A 20,617-nucleotide genomic window follows, 5' to 3' on the forward strand; every position below is an offset into this window, starting at 1 on the left:
ATATTTAATAAAATGTTAATTTATTATGTATATAAAAAAAATATCACGACGTTATAATTTATTATAAATAAAAGATATGAAAAAAAGTAGTAATTTAGTATGTAAAAAGAGGGTCAAAAACCAACAAGCATTGTTTGATTATTCCATTAACGTCCAACATGAGACATATAATACAGTATCTAAAAATCAGTGATTCATTATATTTCTTTCGAAATATATGATAAAAAAAATATGCAAAAAGTTGCAATTCATAATTTTTAAAAAAAAAAAAAAATATGTTAAAGATTATTCATTTGATGTGTTAAAAATACTACAAAAAGTAATAAGCAATGTAAATTTCCGATATATACTGAGCGCCATAGAAAACGCATCACATTTTTTTCCCAAATATTTTATTACTAGGTGGTTTTGTATGTATAATATTATGCAATACTATGAACTATTGTTTTACACAATGCTCCCAAACACAAAAAATATCGGCCCGTGTGCAAAAAAAAAAATTGCACGAGATGCACATGAAAAACCCAATATTCATGTGCAGCGTTGTGTGTGAGCCCTTTAAAAGAATGTTTTCAACTTAATGTGCAGTACATGAACTGTGAAACGTCAATCTGTCGTAATTTGTTGTTGGACGTGTGAAGGAATCGAGGTAGAGATGCCGAGACTTACTGAAAATCAACGGAATGAAGCCATGGGAATGTCTACACGTGCTATTGCTAGACACTTCAATTGTCATCAGTCCACTATTGTAAGGTTGGTGGAACGTGTTCGAGTTACTGGATCAACACGTGATCGTCAACGTCCTGGTCCACAACGCGTTACAACCCAGGCTCAAGACCGCTACTTCCGGGTCACTCATCTGCGTGACAGATTCCGCCCAGCGACTCAAACAGGTGCAGCAGTCGTCGGAAGACAAGGGCCAGTAAGTGCCAACACCGTAAGACGTCGTTTAAGAGAAGTAGGACTCCGTGCACGACGACCTTATGCTGGAGCTATCCTCAGAGATCATCATCGTCAGCGGCGTTTGATATGGGCTCAAGGACACCAGACATGGAGAAGAGTTGACTGGCAAAGTGTGCTCTTCAGTGATGAGAGTCGCTTTCATCTTTATCACGTTTATGGCCGTCAACGTGTGTGGAGACGTCTTGGGGAACGTCTTGCAGACTGCTGCGTCTTCGAAACGGATCGATGGGGTGGGGGAAGTGTAATGGTGTGGAGAGGCTTCACATTTCATCACCGGACCGCCCTACACATTTGCAGGGGTCGCGTTAATGCTGTAGCCTACCGTGATGATGGCACGTGGAGGACACACGCGCTACTGACATCTGTGTCGTACTTTTGTTTTTGACCCCTCTGACTTTGTACCCTTGATTACAGATTAATCATCCATAAGTGTACAAATGTGTTGTTATTGATGAGTTCCCATTTGAATATTGTTCACAATAAGAAGCAAAATAAATAAGATATGTTTACAGGATCATTTTGTTATACGAAAAACTAAGTGATGCGTTTTCAATGGCGCTCAGATATAAGAAGTTATTCTGAGAATATCCTGTCTTTTGTATAACATCGATACTTGAAACGAAAAAGAACGTTTGAGTTTAAATTCTGTAGTATAGGTCAAGACACATGTCTATTATTGATTATGCCAAAACCCGCGAATGAATCTGCTAATTCAGCTAAATGGGAATATAATTTGTTTTCTGGATAATCTTACGTTCTTGGGTAAAAGGTAACGTCGGGTCCAAAAGGTCACCTTCAGATTCCCGGTCTGGTGGTTAGAATACATGAAAAGTGGTATAAGGTATTCTAACAACAGCAAGCACATCCTGCCTCGATAATGACAACCTGATATATAATTACTAATATAAAACATTTGGATTAAATTTGTAACTGGTATTACATTATCTACAAATACTTCAAGATTTAAGATTCTTCGCTTACATTTATATAAGGACTTGATACTTGGTCACTGGCGAGTGATGTTTCAACTAAATTGCTATATGGACTAGATACTGGTGTACCTCTGGATAGTTCACCTAAATTGCTATATGGGCTGGGTAATGATTCACTCCTAGTACTTAATTCTAGGCTGCTGTAGACTTGCGAATCTGAAAAAGTCAAATGAAAAAACAAAATATCAATTTCATATCCTTCTTATACATCTTGAAAGCACTATTTAATTTTATAAACATGATCATAAACTCGTATATAGTCAGTATTTCTTTGGCTAAATATTATCATGATATGGCGGGTGTTATTACAGAGATTGTCAGAATTGCTTGGACTAAATATTATCATGATATTGCGGGTGCTATAACAGAAATTGTCAGTATTTCTTGGACTAAATAGTTTCAAAATATGGCGGATTATATTCCAGATATTATTAGTATTGTTGGCTGAATATCATCCTGTTCGTGAGTGTATGTTACCTTACCTCTCCGAAACTACCACTGACATACCGATAGCAATATTTAATCTACTTACTGATTGCATTGTTTTCACTTGCTCTGTAATAAATAAAGTAATATTCTCGTAATCAGACATTATTTTTACAATTAACGTAACAATACAATATCAAAACCATCACGTCTTAAGCCACACTAATATGTATTCAGTTAACATTAATCAAAATACCAACGCTAAACGAAACACTACGAGGAGTATGGATAATACCCCGACTTTGATTCAATCGGAGTTAAAAAAACAAAGATATATCATTACATGAACAGCAATATGGCAGTGGGCTAATAACACATTTCCTTGTAATTACTAAACTGATATTCAAGTTTGAGATTCATCGTTCGCAATACTGTAGTTGATCACGTGGCTAAGTGGGTAAGACGCTGGCTCACTAGCCTGGAAGTCGGGTGTTCGATCCCTACATTGGCCGAGAAAGTTCATCCAGATTTTCCGGCGTGGTTCCCCCTTGTCAGTGATGCAGGACGGAGGTCCTGGCAAGGACAGCTGTCTAGTCCTTCGGATGAGACGAAAAACCGAGGTCCCGTGTATACATTGGAATGCACGTAAAAGATCCCTTGGCAGTTGGAATTCGATATAAGAGTAGGCGATAGTGCCGCTGCCCGGGCAAAATTTCCCTCATAGCACACTGTATGGCGTATGCCCGTCTTCATTAGCCTAGCATAGGAGCAGAACAGTAGGACGTTAAACCCCATTTTATTTCATTTCATTTTCCAAGTGATCCAATAGCGCTAAATGACGCATCGGGACTTAATATCTTCCATTTGACCATGACAAAAGTTAATACTTTGATCAATACACAAGTATATGATTCTTCAATATCACATAATCACTGTAGAAGCGTCACTTACCCAGTGGTCCTAGTGTTGCCTACAATTAAAATAAAACCATGCAATATAAGGAGAAAAACACATACAATATAAGGAGAAAAACACATACAATATAAGGAGAAACACACATACAATATAAGGAGAAAAACACAGGAGAAAAACACATACAATATAAGGAGAAAAACACATACAATATTTTTCTCATACAATATAAGGAGAAAAACACATACAATATAAGGAGAAAAACACATACAATATAAGAAGAAAAATCAAACGATACAATTTAAGAAGAACAATGAAACGATGTAATATAAGAACAATCAAACGATGTAATATAAGGAGAACAATAACTCGATCACACAACTATTTGGGTGAAAAAAATGTATATTTAAAAGATCGGAAGCCGGACTCTATATTTGAAAAACGAAAGAATCGAATCGTCATATTACAAGTTTCGGTTTAATTTTTATCAATAATCAAATTTAATCACCTTTCAGGGTTGAAATTTGTTTACGTTGATAAATCACCACAATGATAAGAACAATACTTGTTACAACAGCAAGACATAAGAACACGATCAAGGCGATATCGTTGCTGTCCTCGTTTTGATCTGAAATATAAAATAAAGCATTACTTACAATCTATCTAGATTATCCCGGTTGGTGAAGTAAAGTAGGGCGAGTAGACACTGTCCTTGCTAGTAACTCTGACAAGTGGAAACCTGAGAAGCTGGAAAATGCCGGGGAACTTATTCCAACAACATCGGAATCGAAATCGCTCCAGTTAGTAAGCCAGTGCCTTAATGAGCCACCGGGGCTCCTCACTAACACGGGAAATCATAGAGGAATATTCAGGATACCTTTCTCGGCCAATACAGCGATTGGACCAATTATCGCTGGTCTTACACACCGTGGCTTCTTTATGCTAGGTCCACGCTGCCGTACGATTCATTACGGTATGATTGCTGTCCCTATTAAATCCATGATCTGGTACGTTCGGGTAAGTCAACACGATTGCTACGACTGACCACAATATATGATGAGACCTGATAGGATCACCCCGATTACTCAATGATTAAAAGCACAATTTCAACCATAGAGTGAATCTTGATAGTGTGTCCCTAGCATAACAAAACTGAATCAGTGTATTTATCTGAACTATATTACATATTGTAATTACACATTCCATTCTCACCAGATTTACGTGGATCAGCTGATGTTCGTATCACCTGATGAGTCACCAGATGGACTGGTGTTGATGAACCAAACTTGTTACTAGCAATGACTCTCACAAAGTACTCGGTGTCTGGGATGAGGTTTTCTATACATCCGTTTAAAACATCGCCTTCTTTAGTTAGTTCTAGTGTCGGTGCGTTCATCCAAGTTTTTTTGTCGGCAGAAAATTCAAAAATAAACTTCTGGGTATCTCCACCATCAAAACCTGGTTTTAGCTTAATGCAGATCGAACTGTGGGATAAACTGTCCAATATAAATTCACTGGGTTCATCTGGACCAGCTAGACAATAAAATCAACAGAATAGTTTATATTAAATTTACTATTATTATTATATACACGACTGTTATTTTTTTTCTAGTTGAATAAACAATGTATTTTGCAAAATCGATCTTTAAATTAAAATCGACAAAATAGTATGTATCATAACACGGCTGGTGTTGGCATTATATGTGTTGCAGACAATCTAGTTAGAAATATATAAAATATACTTACTCTGTAAAGTGAGTGCTATTGTAATTATAATATGGTTAATATCATTGGTAATGTTGACTTTATAATCTCCATACAGTTCAGATGAATTGATCTTAACATTTAAAGTTGACATAAATATATTAGTAGAATTAATAATATCTACTTGTTGATACAGTCCATCGTTTAAATTAATAGGTTTATCCAGTCTATACCATGTAAATGTTGGTTGAGGATAGGCCAGTATACTGGCAGATAGTTGAACTGTTTCAGAAACATTACCAGACACAATTCTAGTAGCCGACTTCGTGTTAGGATATTGACGAGGAGAACCTAATTTATAAACAACATACGTACTATTGTTACAATAAGATCTTTCAGATAACAATACAATGTGAAATAATGATGCTAGGATTACTAGTATATGATCTGTTTTATTATTTTAAATATGGAACACTCAGTTTGATAGCAATCACCAACAAAGATGCAGACAAAAAAATATATATTTTAATATTCTTGGACAAAAAGGGGATGAAAACTACATTTACAATAACAAAGATGTCAACTCAAATCCTTTTAGATATAACGAAGCATACGACTCATTTCTTTCATTTGTCTTATTTGCGTTCGACCTTTCCAGATATTCAGCCCAAATTGCTTGTATGATTCATGATGTATCATTAATTGTTATTATTAATTATTAGACTCATTATAATAACAATAAACTTACATCGTATATTTACATCTTGTGTTTTGGTAACGGGTGTCTGTATCTGACTATTAACAGCTGTACATGTATATATTCCTGTATCTAGACAATCAGCTGTAGCTTTATAATATTTGATAGAATTGGTGGTTAGTTCTTTAGTATTACTATCTGGTGTAGACCATGTCATGGTAGCTATAGGGTTACTATTGGTAGAACACGACAAGTTAAACGGCTGACCTTCATCTACATCAGTTTTATCAGATTGTATAATGACTTGATCCAGATCTGATTATAATAATAGAAAACCTGGATCTTATTTAAGAAAGTTAATTCTGAACTATTGTTATATAATGACTTATCCTATTAACTAGAACATGAATGGACAATAGGGTGGTTATTTGTTTCAAACAACATTAAGCATTCTCTGTAGCTTGTAATTCTGAAGACGTGGCATGTAGCCGTGCAACAAAATTGTTAACTGTTCGAACTTCTAATTTTTTTACAGATAGGGACAGCATAACTGTTAGAATTTCTCCATGTGTTACAGATAGGGGCGGGAACACAATAAAAGATTCATTTAATTAGCTACTTACATCGTACATCAACTCGTACAGTTTCACTATCTGTTATAGTTTGTTGATTACCATTAGTAGGTTGTAATACTGTAATAGCTGTACAGTTATATATACCATATTGATTTCTGTTGATATTATTTATAACTAAATCTTTATTATTAGATACTACTCGACCATCTGGATCATACCATCTAATAGTTGATACAGGATTGGAATCAGCTGTACAACTTACACTTAGACGCCTTGATTCTTTTATAGCAACGGACTCACTTGATACAGATACTGTAGGTCCATCTGAAATGTATGTTTGAGATCCGTGGATAGAAGATACGAATTTGTACCGGACTACTCAATGATTTACAAAATTCCTCGACAGTTAGAAATTCGTATTCTTATCTAATTATTCAGATATCTAATTTTGATTGTATCATCATATATAAAAAGTATACAAAGGCATGCTTGTTAGCAATGAACCGCATGGTTGTTTCCCTATATGAATAACTCCTAGCCTTAAACATAACGCAACCCTTTACACAAGGGGTTGAGGAACTGACGTTTCTATTGTTCAGAAAGATGTCTATAATATATCAATAGCCCAATTCCTGTACTCTTTATTTTATTATTATATTAACATAACTTCACATGAACATGGCACTCTTCACTAGCTATAGTTTAGATAATCTGGACTACAGAAGCCTAATGCTCGGAAATATTTCAAATTTCATAAATACGTCAGGGTTTTCACTTTATCCGAATAAGTCTAAGATACTTACATAAAACATCAATCGTTGTCTGACTTGTACCTGTACCTGTTTGTTGTATATTAGTAGATGTAGGTATCATGATATTAGTAGCTGTACATCTATAAACACCTGTCTGATTCCTCTTTATATCAGGTATATTTAATGTAGCACCAGTAGAACTATATCCACCAGGGCCAGTCCATCTATAACTAGTAACGGTAGGGTTACCAGGGTTACCTGAACAAGTTATAGTTAATCCAGTAGATTCTAGTATTTTATATAAAGATGGTGTGGACACAGTAGGTGGATATAAAACATCAACTTGTACAGATGTAGATGTTCCTGTTCCAACTCCATTATTAGCTGTACATGTATACTGTCCAGCTTGTGATCTCTGTACTGACGTCAGACGGAATACAGATGACCTTTGACCTGTAATACTGCCACCATCTTTACTCCAGGTAAAACTGGTAGGTTGTGGATTAGAATCATCAACAGTACAGGTTAAAATCAGTAGATTACCTTCTATCAATTTATAAAGACTGGTTGATGGTTCTATATGTACTGTTGGTCGATCTGTAATAGATAACATGTAAAATTCAGTTGATTGCCTACTATTATTTTATAAGGACTGGTTGATGGTTCTATGTGTACTGTTGGTGGCTCTCTAATAGTTATTATATACAAGTAAATCATGAAAGGAGTAATGGAGAAACAGGTTAAAGTCAGTTTAGAATCATCTGTTATTTTATAAGGACTGGTTAACGTGTACTCTGAAATAGTACTATAGCATATTTTATATGTCATTATAAATGAAATGAAATGGTGTTGAACAACCTACTGTTCTGCCCAGGCTGGGTTAATGAAGACGGGCATATAGTGTTGAATGTGGCAAACTTTGCCCGGGCAGCGGCGCTACGACCTACACTGCCAAATTCAAACTACCAAGGGATATTGTACGTGCACGCCACGCTTTTCCGTCGCATCCGAACGACTAGACAGCTCTCCATGGCATGCCCTCCGTCCTACTCCACTGACAAGGGGACAGCCCGCCGGGGAATCCCGAAGGAATTTCTAGATCATCACCTGGAGTAAAGCCCGCTACCACCAGGCTAGCGAGTCAGTGTCTTCCCCACTTGACCACCGTGGCTCCCCATCTTATATATTATCATATGATACATCGTATATATTATTATAACTTACATGTTATATATTATTATATTTTACATCTTATATATTATTATAACTTACATCTTATATATTATTATATCTTACATCTTATATATTATTATAACTTACATCTTGTATATTATTATAACTTACATCTTATATATTATTATAACTTACATCTTATATCAAGAGTGATATTATCTGTGTTACCAGTACCACACTGATTGGTAGCCGAACAGTAGAGTTTTTTATTGTTCAGTTGCTTGGTACTGGTTAATTGAAAGATACTAGCTGTTCCACCATTTATAACACCACTAGACTGTCCTGTTAGTACATTATCTGTAGAATCTATATACCACGTGAATGAAACTGTTGAATCTATAGTTCCAAAATAACATGTGACCTCTGTTACCATACCATCAGTAAATAATAATCTATTTTTATCTTTTATTGTACTTGATGCTGCGGCTGAAATAATCATAAAACAAACAGTAGGTATTTAGACAAGCCGCTCCCCATAATATATTACACAACAGAAAATATAATAGGGTGTAACAAATGTAGTAAATGTAAGATTCACCTTTAATCTTGAGATTTGTACTGTTAGAAATGCCCCCAGCCTGACATTGCCATTCTCCCTCGTCTCTTACTGCTGATGTACTGTTGATATATACAATACTTATACTAGTATCAGTATTATAATCAATGGCTATATTATAACCAGCTGTTTGATCACATCTAGTTCTACAAGATGAAAATGTCACATCATTTCGTCTCCATAAAATCAAATCTGGTGGATTAACAGAGCATGTTAATGTAACTGATGTACCTTCACATACATCAGACTGATCTATATCTACAGTAACCTCACCTATAAATATAAACAGTTACACAAAGAATAGAACATCTTAAAGTAACACGAGTGTGGTTAGGCGTTCGAATACATGTAAATAAAGAATTCCTTGACACCAATATCTTAACAGTGATATGATTCCAGGTATTTTAGTGACGCTAAAGAAATCACATTATTATGCTGAGATTTAAGAACCAGTTATCTATACATAAACACACAGTGATGAATATTTTAATAGTTATTAGTTAAAAGTACATTATGTAAGATTTAGTTAAAGAGCTGACCATTCGTGCTCAAAATAGATAATGTAAAATGAAAATATTGAACATTTCATTCAAATTACTTAATTCTGAGCCAGGTTATCACTGTTTTTAGTTTTGACAAGATGTGTGCATTGTGGTAACCAGGGCACCGGTATATTCGAGACTTAGACTAGCTTTCCCATTTTGAATTTTTAAATGGCGAACCGTTCTAATCTAGTTATAATTTAGAGTATCCGATGCCATCTAGAGTCTTGTTTTGTTAATAAATGTCTAATTAATAATTTATATAACATTTCAGGCCTAAAGAAACACCTGCAATAGGCATATTTAGCTCTTGAATAATGTATGTTTAAGTCATTACATCCCTTTGCTTTATATTTGAGATTTGAGAAGAAACGATTTACAAGATGTAAATCTTAGAATTAGAAATGGTTTCCAGGTATATCAGTCAGTGACAAGGAGTAGTGTCGCCTGTCCAACCTCGTGTGTTTTCTCCGGTTTCCGTCCACCGCTAAAAAAAACCCTACGCGCAAGCAAATTATTGAAATGAAATTGAACTATATGTTAGTTCCGAAATGACCTAGTTTGTGTCGATTGGACGTTAAACCCCATTTCCCTTTCTCTCTCTCATTTTACAGTCAGCTGATTTGATGACACGCGATAAATATGCTTATCTTGGATTTATAAGCATATATTGTTATACAATACGATTGTGTGTGTTTCTTATTTTACTGAGCATGATAGATAAACATGTATAAACAACCTACCTCTGTACATGGGCATTAACAAGGCTAAGAAAATATAAAACACTGCAGCTGGCATACTATCAATATATATATTTATAGTATTACTATCTTTAACAAACTACCATAGATCCACGTTTTTTTAAACTTTTGTTGACGCTGTGCATAATGACGAAATTAACCACAGGGCTATTATCTGATCTATGAAAACGACTATATGTGTTTGAATACATACAATATAAAAGTAAAACATTTATCTTATGTACAAAGTGAGATTTTGTAATACAATATAACATTTGTTATTTGGTATTTAACGAGATCGTATTGTATCCTTGAAGATTGAATAGTTGATAGACTAGTAGCTATGTGTCTAATTAACACGTGATAACAATCTGATACTTAACAAATACAAATAGATGCTATGGTTCTTTAAGAATCACCAACGTTCCGTATGGAGAGACATTTTAAATAACGACATCAAATAAAAAAGATATCTCACATCATTGAGCTGTATATAATTCCTTTATGCATGACGTTAGACAGAAAGAGAGACGGGGGGTGGGGACTTTGTTCTTATGAACCAGCCATGTAGGAATGAATGCTCCTGTGCTTTTACATGTGCTACGTACTGATATCATTAAGGATTGACCACTATTTATTACCCTCTCTACCTTACTCCGTATGGTTCAAGGCTACCCCAACTACCAAAATGTAACCTCTATGAGAATTAAACACAGTTTAAACGCAGATTTTACAAACTAAGCTAAGTTAATTACTGTGTGATGGAATCAAATATCACACGGGATGTTCACATCGAAAACTCTTTCGGGTATGCTGGAATTCAGAAATTTTGCTCGAAGCCCATAACGCCCAAGTGCTTTAAATTCTTTAAAAATGCGAAGCCCGGGAACACTTAATAACTAAAGTAACCTAATCAGAACCCTTCCGATGATGCTCCGATCTAGAGAAGTTTAGAATAGTATAAGGCTATGAGCTGGTAGTAGAACGACGGAATCCAGCTGTCTGTGCACTTATCGTACAGCCCCAGGTCTCGTCAGTGTCGGGCATAGATGAAGAGATGCTCTAGGTTATTCAACTATGAAATAGACAGATATTGACAATTACATTTGTTGTACATTTTAGGCAAGTTTTCCAGGAATCAACTCAATTCTGTTTTATTAATTGAAGTATTGTGTTAATGAGTCACAATATTAAGGTAATTAAGGTGATAGTATCTGGTAGTATTTAACTAGTATTGGGTAATATTGGGTAGTTTTAGGTAAATCACCCTGCCCATTCATAAAAGCAAAAGTACAACAAGAACTAACAGTTTGGGGAATTCCCCGGTGATTACTATGGTCGATGTACATCAAGAATTAAGAATTTGAGGGAAACCCCCGGTGATTTATATGATGGGTGTAACACAAGAATTAATAGTTGAAAGGGATTCCCTAGTGATTGTATATTATTAATGAATAACGCGCTCGATTTCTTTATAACAAATATACACTTTCCCTAGTCGAACTCGTTCATTGTCCGGCTTTATGACTCACAATTAAACTGTATAGATCGTATTCGTCATTTGTTATTTAATGGCACAATATTGCAAATCAAACAAAAGAACAAATAATCTTACAAACAAGCATAATATTGTGACTCTCATTATATTAACTAATACATCCTAATAGAAGTTGTTGTTGTTATTTGTATTGTTTAACATCCGTTTTCACCGACTGTGACATCGCAGACAATATATCTGACCGGCCAGTTAGAGCTCGAAGCGCGACAAACTAGGTCACTCGGCCATCGCAACCCATAATAAAAGATATGGTAATCTACAATTTATACAGTTTATATTACTCTCCGCTGTTAAATTTCATGCCACCATCTTTAATTTCTTGTGTTCGGTGTTTATTTTTTCGTCCTCCACCTTATAAAGCTAAGTACTATTAAAATCAGTTAGCTTGCCTGTCTATCCCTTACAGTTTTTGGACCCCCCCCCCCCCAGAACAGTAGAACGTTAAACCCCATTTTTTCTCTTTTTCTTCTTTTGGGGCGCTAAATGACTCTGCGACTGGTTGAATTAGAATGTCCAAACTTGGTATTGATGTCCATTCTTGGGCGAATGTCTTAGCTTACTCAGAGATGAGCATTTGGTTGGTCAAATGGAACATGATTACTTGGATTCTAGTGTTATGACTAATTTTAGATTTATCGAGTATTTGGAACACCATAGCTCTAACTGAGTGGGAGTGATAAACCTTCGGCCAAACGCTGTTAAAAGCTTTACTGGTATCTCAGAACACAGTTCCCGTATATTGACCTTGCACATTATAATATTATTGGGATCCTTACAGAAATTAAAAACATATTTGTAGATCCAGGTTTCCAAAATTTTGATTATGATGCTCAATAAAGAAACTGGTCTGTGTTTTCCGCACAGTGATGGGTCGTCTTTTTTATGAATTGTCATTACATTTGCTGATTTCCAAATATTAGGAATGGATTTTAGTTCAAGTGAAAGATTAAAGATATTACATGAAGGTTTGCTAACTTCGAAAAAGATGGATTTGAGAGATTTGCCACTGATGTCATCAACCTTTTTAGTTGTTAGTTTTAGATGATAGAAGGAAATAGGATTTGTTCGAGATCAGGAAATTGTGCATTTGTGTAGTCAGGCTGTTATTAAAGTATTCGTTCAAACAGTGTACTTTGGTTGAATATCCCCCTTTTGAGATTTATGACTCTTCACAAACGAGATGACTATATGCTACCAACTCGTTTTGCCAAATTTTGAAAATCATTTAATTTCTTGTCTAATTTGGGATAATTTTATTTTTTTTATTTTTTGGCATTTTCCAATCAAACTAATATAATTCCTAATATTTCTAGTCATGTAGATACAAGAAAAAGTGTAGATAATTGTTTGAGTGTGGAAGAATAATAATACTCGTCACAACCATTGTCCATGAAACAGTAAGAAAGCGATCATTTTATGGCCAAACATTGATGGTTCGTATAAATATGTTTGAGAAAAAACCGTACAAAGGCACCGTTAACAAAGGGATTTCATTTTTAAATATGTATGTATTGTTTTCCCCTATCCCTTATATAGACCCACACGACAATTCGTCCTTTATAGACATCATATTTAACTTAAGCTACTTAGTCATCAGCTTAGGAAAGTGGACGATGTGTTTGTTGTTATGAAGGAAGAGGAAGATCACCAACTACTACTCCACCACCTCAACTCAATCCATCCCCGAATACAATTTATAGTTGAAGAAGAAAATAATAAACAACTACCCTTTTTGAACATCCTAATTGATAGAAATGATGATAAATTAACTACAAAAGTGTATAGAAAACCGACTCACACAGATCAATACATTAATTTCACTTCAGCCCACCCAACAACAACCAAGGCAGGAATAGTTTCGATACTTACCAGAAGAGCTCACAATATTTGCACTGATGACAAAATTGAAGAAGAAATTGAACAAATTACTGAATCTCTAACCAAAAACAACAACTACCCATTAGAATTTGTCAAAAAAGTTATTCATAGTACCACAGAAAAACTGAACAAAGCCCCAAACGTGACAGGTAAAGAAAAGGCTCCAATTCATATCAACATTCCATTTATAGGCCCAACAAGTTATAAAATTAAAAGATTACTAACTAGATTGCAAATAGATGTAACATTTAGTGGGGGGATATCATTAAAATCACTCATCAACGCCCATGGGAGAACAAAAATACCAACAGTGGACCCAAAGGGTATAGTCTACCAGATCCAATGCGATTGCAAATCCATTTACATAGGCGAAACATGCCGACCATTATCAGTGAGACTCAAAGAACACAAAGCAGCAACTAGACGTATGGAACCAAACAAATCTGCAGTAGCCGAACATATTATAAACAATCCTACCCATAACATAGAATGGGACAACACCAATGTGCTTACCAAAAATATTAAAGTATGGAAGAAAAGAGTTTTGTGGGAAGCATTAGAAATCCGAAGACAAAATCCAAAAATGAATAAAGACAATGGAAGAGCCATTTCTAATGTATGGAATGAATTATTTTGTTAAGCAAGTTATTATCTATTATTGGAACTATTTATAAGTATTATACAATAGGATACCATAAGTATTAATTATCAGTGAAGTAAAATTAAAATAATTTTTTATCAGTGGAGTGGATCTATAAGTTATTATTCGTATCAGTGGAGTGGAAATTAAAAATTTTATTTATCAGTGGAACTATTATTTATAAGGGCTACTATAACTTATTTATTTGTTCTATTGGAACAATAATTAAAAATTTTCTATATAATAATATGGTAAATGTATGAGCAAGAGGGGGTGGGTTCAACCTAACTAATTATGCATAATGTATTGAAATTAGTCATATTAAATATTTGATGGTGTGGTTAATGGGTTTTGATTGCATTTTAGCTTAGGCGGTGGCTTCAATCCCCACTTTTAACACCTTAGATTGAAGAAAAATGGTAAAGCCATACACAAAGGGAAATGTTTGTTGTTATAGTCTTAATTAATGTTATGTTTTTATTGTTAAATGGTTCTTACTCATGGATGTACTATAAATGTAGAGTTGTTATTCATTATTGATCATTGCTTGATAAAGATACCTGTAAGAGTATTGAAACGTTGCATGTAATAAACCAAGAAGTAGTAAATCCATAAAGTTGTGTTATTATGAATATTATACCTCTACTTCTAAATGTCATTCAAGGAACTTATTGTGACTTCAATAAAAGAATATAAATATTATGCTGGTCCATTGTCAGTAATAAATGTTAATCTCATTTTGCGACTTCAGTGATCTTGTGTAAAATGGTTGCCAAATTTAAAGTTCCAAAGAATAGAGCTCTATGTCTTTTAAAATACATTTTCTGAAAAGACGTTATTAAATAGGATTAAAATAGCGGATTGAATGATTTAAATACAGGTAGTCAAAATAAACCAGGACGTAACTATGAATCAGCATTTCAATAAGCATACAGGTCTACTCAATCCTGTTACCTGGTTATTGTGCAACACGTGTTGGTAATGAAATATCGATTTTACCTGGGCCCTGTTTCACGAAATTTTAACTAAAGATAAAATTTGTACTGTCACATGTACAAATAAATATAAAAGAATTTTTTTTTTTTATTTTTTCTGGTTGGTAATATACTAGGATCTATTGTTCAGTTTGTTCAGTATAAGCATTATGTGTCAATAGTGCTTGTAACAATAAACCTGGGCCTATTTTTCAGTATAAAAACATGTCTATTTTGTAATAGACCGAATCTTTTTATCCTTTAAATCTCCCGTGTTCAATCAGCCCCGCGCAGATGTGTATAGAAATTCTTGGGGAAAACATATTTTCGGGAAGTAAAGGAAATGAAATGGGGTTTAACGTCCTACAATTCTGCTCCGACTGGGCTAATCAAAAGTGATCAGAAATGTTCCATGTCATTTTCGATAGCACAAAGTCCATCGTGCTTTAGATAAATGTTACGTCATCAACCTTATTGTTCATGAAAATTGGGCCCCTGCCAACTGTAAGCATTAAGATTAAAACGCAATTATTGTGAATCTTTAACAGCCAAACCAAGGGAACTCTTCCTTGTTGATGTACACAAGACAAGACTGGATTAAAGTTACAATAGCAATTTAATAATAAAGAAATAATAACACGTGTACAACAAAAGGTAAGATTTATTTGTAAGACTTAAGGTGAGAAGTATAGAAAACGAGTCTAGAACTGTAATTGTCATAATACGTATTGTATTATTTATGCTATGTCATGTTTCTATAATAATGCTAAATCGTTTTGGAAATATGAATCATGTGCTAACATATAATAAAAATTCACTAATATATTTCAAACAAACGAGAAAAAATAATAATTCATTATATAAAACAAAATAATGATTAAACGTAGTAATTCATATTCATAATATTAAAAATATGACACAAAGTAGTTTTTTTAAAAAAAACATCAGGGTTAATTTGTTGGTATTACATCTACATTAACATATGAGCTGGGTAACGTTTCAGTTCCTCTATTTATTCCCAAGCTGTCATATGTACTAGGTAACGATTCACTCCTGGTATTTAACTGCAAAATGTTATATGTTGATGTTCCTGAAAGACAGAGTATACATGACATACACTTATTACATATACGACCAGAAAATGAAGACAGTTTATTTCATTTGTTCAATATTTCACTGAAGACTTCAATCAGTTATATCTTTAGTTCTTACAGGACAGGATAACATTGCTAGCATTTAAATTAATTATTCATATTTTGACACGGATAAAATAACTTTAACATTTATTTAGGAAGCACTCACCTCTTGTATTGCTTTCGCCATTTCTTCTGTAAATAATAAATATAAAACCAATGACAATGAATTACATTACACAGATTCAGAAAAAGAAGTTTTTAATGCATTTGTTGCGATAATAGATTAGACTTCGTTTCCGAATACAACCAAAAAATGATTACGCGCCATTTAAATACAAAAAGAAAAAACTTACACGGTCGCTCTTTTATCATCTAGAAAATAAAATGAAAAGTACATTATCAATACATTAAAATGCTGTAAAAATTCAGAATTTTATTCACAATACTTTTAAATTGGTGCAAATAGATGTTGTGAAAAATGACATTGTGGGTACATTTTTAAAAACTAAATAAATGATTAGCTTTTAAGTTTTATATAGTTTTAATTTATTTGTGAATATAACACTAGAATTACCTTTATACGATCTCCGTTTACGGCGCATGATCAACAGAATTATTAAAACGATGCATACAATTACAGAGATACCTAAGCAAGCACCCAAAGCTATGAGTAGACCATTATCATCACCTCCTGTTGTTGTTGCTGCTACTGCAAAAATAATAATGTCTACTTGCAAAGTTATATAAGATTGCACTAATAAAATAATGAAAAATATTTTGATGATTTAAAACTTATTTTAGTTTTCAAACATTTGATGACTGCCCTGCTCTTTATATAAAACATACCTGGTACTGGAGATGTTCTAATTGGTTTAGCCGTCACCAAAGAGAGAGGCTGTGATTGACCAAACCTGTTTTGGGCTATAACTCTGATATAATATACTGTATTAGCATCAAGGTCGGTAATACAGTAGTCAATTTCTTGTTCGCCTCCCTGTTTTACAGCTCCAGATAAAAACCAGACAATATTATCAAGTGAGTACTGAAATAAAAATTCCTGGCCTTCTCCATTATTTAAACCTGGTTGTAATTCAACACAGTTAGAATCTTGGGTTACACGAACTAATTTGAAGTCACGTGGCTGATCGGGTACACCTGAAAAAATAAAAAGATTAACAACAGTGGGACTAATGTCCTCAGAGTCAACACCAAACTAGAAAAAATGGCACTCATTAAGTATTTAAACATTTATTATTACATCCATTATCAGACTTCTTAACCCCAATCAGGGTATTTTTGATGTAAGAAATCTTTAACACATTAACGTCACCTAAGGAGAAAATGGTCAATGTATTTATGTAATGACGCGATACTCCATGTTCCATCACTCCCACCCAAATTGGCTTGTTAGTATCTGTGTTAATTTATAGAACATTTTTATTTATCTCCTTATTATATATAACCATATATATGTTTCAAGACACTACATATACTTACCAGAAAGTTTCACTGAAACCGCTTTGCTGTCTGTTTTAGTTTGTTGATTACCATTAGTAGGTTGTAATACTGTAACAGCTGTACATTTATATATACCAGATTGATTTCTGTTGATATTATTTATAACTAAATCTTTATTATTAGATACTACACGACCATCAGGACCAGACCATTTTATACTAAAAGATATAGGATTAGAATCAACTGAGCAAGCGATAGAAACTGTTTCTGACTCTGCTGTGTAGCTATGATCTGTTGGTAAAGATACCTCGGGTCCATCTAAAACAAATAGTAGAAAACATAAATATACTTGATTTATATAAGTTTTATGTTTCTGATAAATACAGATACTAATACAGTATTATATTTAGGATACGTGAAATACAAGAGATACTTACATAAAACATCAATCGTTGTCTGACTTGTACCTGTACCTGTTTGTTGTATATTAGATGTAGGTATCATGATATTAGTAGCTGTACATCTATAAACACCTGTCTTACTCCTCTTTATATCAGGTATACTTAATGTAGCACCAGTAGAAATATATCCACCAGATCCAGTCCATCTATAGCTAGTAACAGTAGGGTTACCGGGGTTACCGGAACAAGTTATAGTTAATCCAGTAGATTCTAGTATTTTATATATAGGTGGTGTGGACACAGTAGGTGGATATAAAACATCAACTTCTACAGATGTAGATGTTCCTGTTCCAACTCCATTATTAGCTGTACATGTATACTGTCCAGCTTGTGATCTCTGTACTGACGTCAGACTGAATACAGATGACCCTTGACCTGTAATACTGCCACCATCTTTACTCCAGGTAAAACTTGTAGGTTGTGGATTAGAATCATCAACAGTGCAGGTTAAAGTCAGTTGATTACCTTGTATTATTTTATAAGGACTGGTTGATGGTTCTACATGTACTGTTGGTCGATCTGTAATAGTTTTAATATATAGTAAAAACACGAAAGGAGTAATAGATAAGCAAAACATATTGAAAGTAAACTCCTAACATTCGAGAACAAGTAACTCTATAAACTTACATTCCGTGACCAATACAAATAGATGTTGATGGAATTCCCTGTCAAACTTTAATCTCAATATATCAGATTTTAATCATGCAAATCTACAGAAGGTCTCCAAAACACATTGCATTCAGTGTCTTCGAAAATGAACTATAGATGTCATAAATGAGTATGCCTGATCAGTGGATTCATATAAAATATCTCGCCTTCTGTTTTTTATTTTAGCGAATGACGGAAAACAAGGAAATAGTGCACTGCCCAGACATCCACAAAACGTGGGGTTGATCTAACGAACCCTCCATACAACTCTTTATTCACGTGTTCAATGCGGAGACAATTATTGTGATCGGTCATTTATTGTATTAATTAACACCTGCTGTAGTATATGAACATGAAAGAACTTACTATTTGTAAGTTTGTAAAATCACAAGGTGGCTGAGGGGGCAGAAGGCCTGTCATTGAGTCAAGTGTGACAAGGGGTAGGGGTAGGGTCGGTTTCCTCTTAGTGATAAATACCTCTGAGCACAAGGGAATTAGTGTACGTTAACCCCCAACCACCCACCCACCCCACCCCACCCCCCACCCCCCTCTCTCTCTCCACTAAGATCACCATTATGCTATACTAGATTCATGACGGCACCCGAAAGATAATCTGGTTTACTGATTTCCTGATTCAAGCCTGTCTGACATCCTACAAGGTAATTTGATAACATTAGATCTCGCGACCGTTTGATACGCTTAATATAATGTACCGTATTTAATGATTATAGATAATGAAAATTAAAATGCAAAAATTCATAAAACTTCATCGTCTACGTTCAGTATTGTTTCTAAAATTAATATATTTTTTTATAAAACCGTACATCTTATATAATCTGTATTCGCGGTACCAAACGTTTGATCATATATAATACTATTACTTACATCTTATATATAATTATAACTTACATCTTATATATTATTATAACTTACATCTGATATATTATTATAACTTACATCTTATATATTATCATAACTTACATCTTATATATTATTATATCTACATCTTATATATTATTATAACTTACATCTTATATATTATTATAACTTACATCTTATATATTATTATAACTTACATCTTATATATTATTATAACTTACATCTAATATATTATTATAACTTACATCTTATATATTATTATAACTTACATCTTATATATTATTATAACTTACGTCTTATATATTATTATAACTTACATCTTATATATTATTATAACTTACATCTTATATATTATTATAACTTACATCTTATATATTATTATAACTTACATCTTATATATTATTATAACTTACATCTTATATATTATTATAACTTACGTCTTATATATTATTATAACTTACATCTTATATATTATTATAACTTACATTTTATATATTATAACTTACATTTGATATCAAGTGTGATATAGTCTGAATTAGCCGAACCACAATTATTGGTAGCTAAACAGTAGAGTTTTTTAGTGTTCTGCTGTTTGGTGCTATTGAATTGTAAGAAACTAGCTGTTGAACCATCTATAATACCAGTAGTCTGTCCTGATAATGTATTATCTGTAGAATCTGTATACCAGGCGAATGTAACTGTTGAATCTACCGTTCCTGTATAGCATGTTATATTTGTTACCATGCCATCAGTAAATAATAATCCACTTTTATCTTTGATTGTACTTGATGTTGGAGCTGAAATAATCATAAAATAAACTCAAATGAAATATGTGATGCTTGTGTTGAAATAATGATAAAAGAAAATAACACCACTATACTGGTGCGGTAATG

The 20,617-nt window shown here is 33.6% G+C and overlaps 2 protein-coding genes and 1 long non-coding RNA gene across 3 annotated transcripts; all 3 read right to left on the reverse strand.

Moving 5' to 3' along the window:
- Positions 1-357: 357 nt before the first annotated feature.
- LOC130010693 (uncharacterized) lies at positions 358-5,196 on the reverse strand. The gene is made up of 6 exons (XR_008785971.1): positions 5,040-5,196; positions 4,506-4,826; positions 3,802-3,921; positions 3,333-3,351; positions 2,488-2,510; positions 358-2,111 (listed from the first exon to the last, which is right to left on the reverse strand). It is a non-coding gene; the product is annotated as an uncharacterized LOC130010693 (long non-coding RNA).
- Positions 5,197-6,309: 1,113 nt separating this feature from the next.
- On the reverse strand, positions 6,310-9,117 carry LOC126810224 (B-cell receptor CD22). Its single transcript, XM_056098874.1, has 4 exons — positions 8,793-9,117; positions 8,390-8,680; positions 7,073-7,618; positions 6,310-6,593 (listed from the first exon to the last, which is right to left on the reverse strand). The coding sequence occupies exons 2-4, from the start codon at positions 8,625-8,627 to the stop codon at positions 6,310-6,312; spliced, it is 1,068 nt and encodes a 355-aa protein (XP_055954849.1). The 5' UTR covers positions 8,628-8,680; positions 8,793-9,117.
- Positions 9,118-11,771: 2,654 nt separating this feature from the next.
- On the reverse strand, positions 11,772-18,829 carry LOC130010534 (B-cell receptor CD22-like). Its single transcript, XM_056098875.1, has 2 exons — positions 18,174-18,829; positions 11,772-11,845 (listed from the first exon to the last, which is right to left on the reverse strand). Exons 1-2 carry the CDS (start codon positions 18,772-18,774, stop codon positions 11,772-11,774), a joined length of 675 nt encoding a protein of 224 aa, XP_055954850.1. The 5' UTR covers positions 18,775-18,829.
- Positions 18,830-20,617: the final 1,788 nt, after the last annotated feature.

Source organism: Patella vulgata, chromosome 2 (assembly GCF_932274485.2).
Source record: "Patella vulgata chromosome 2, xgPatVulg1.2, whole genome shotgun sequence".
Lineage (NCBI taxonomy): Eukaryota > Metazoa > Mollusca > Gastropoda > Patellidae > Patella > Patella vulgata.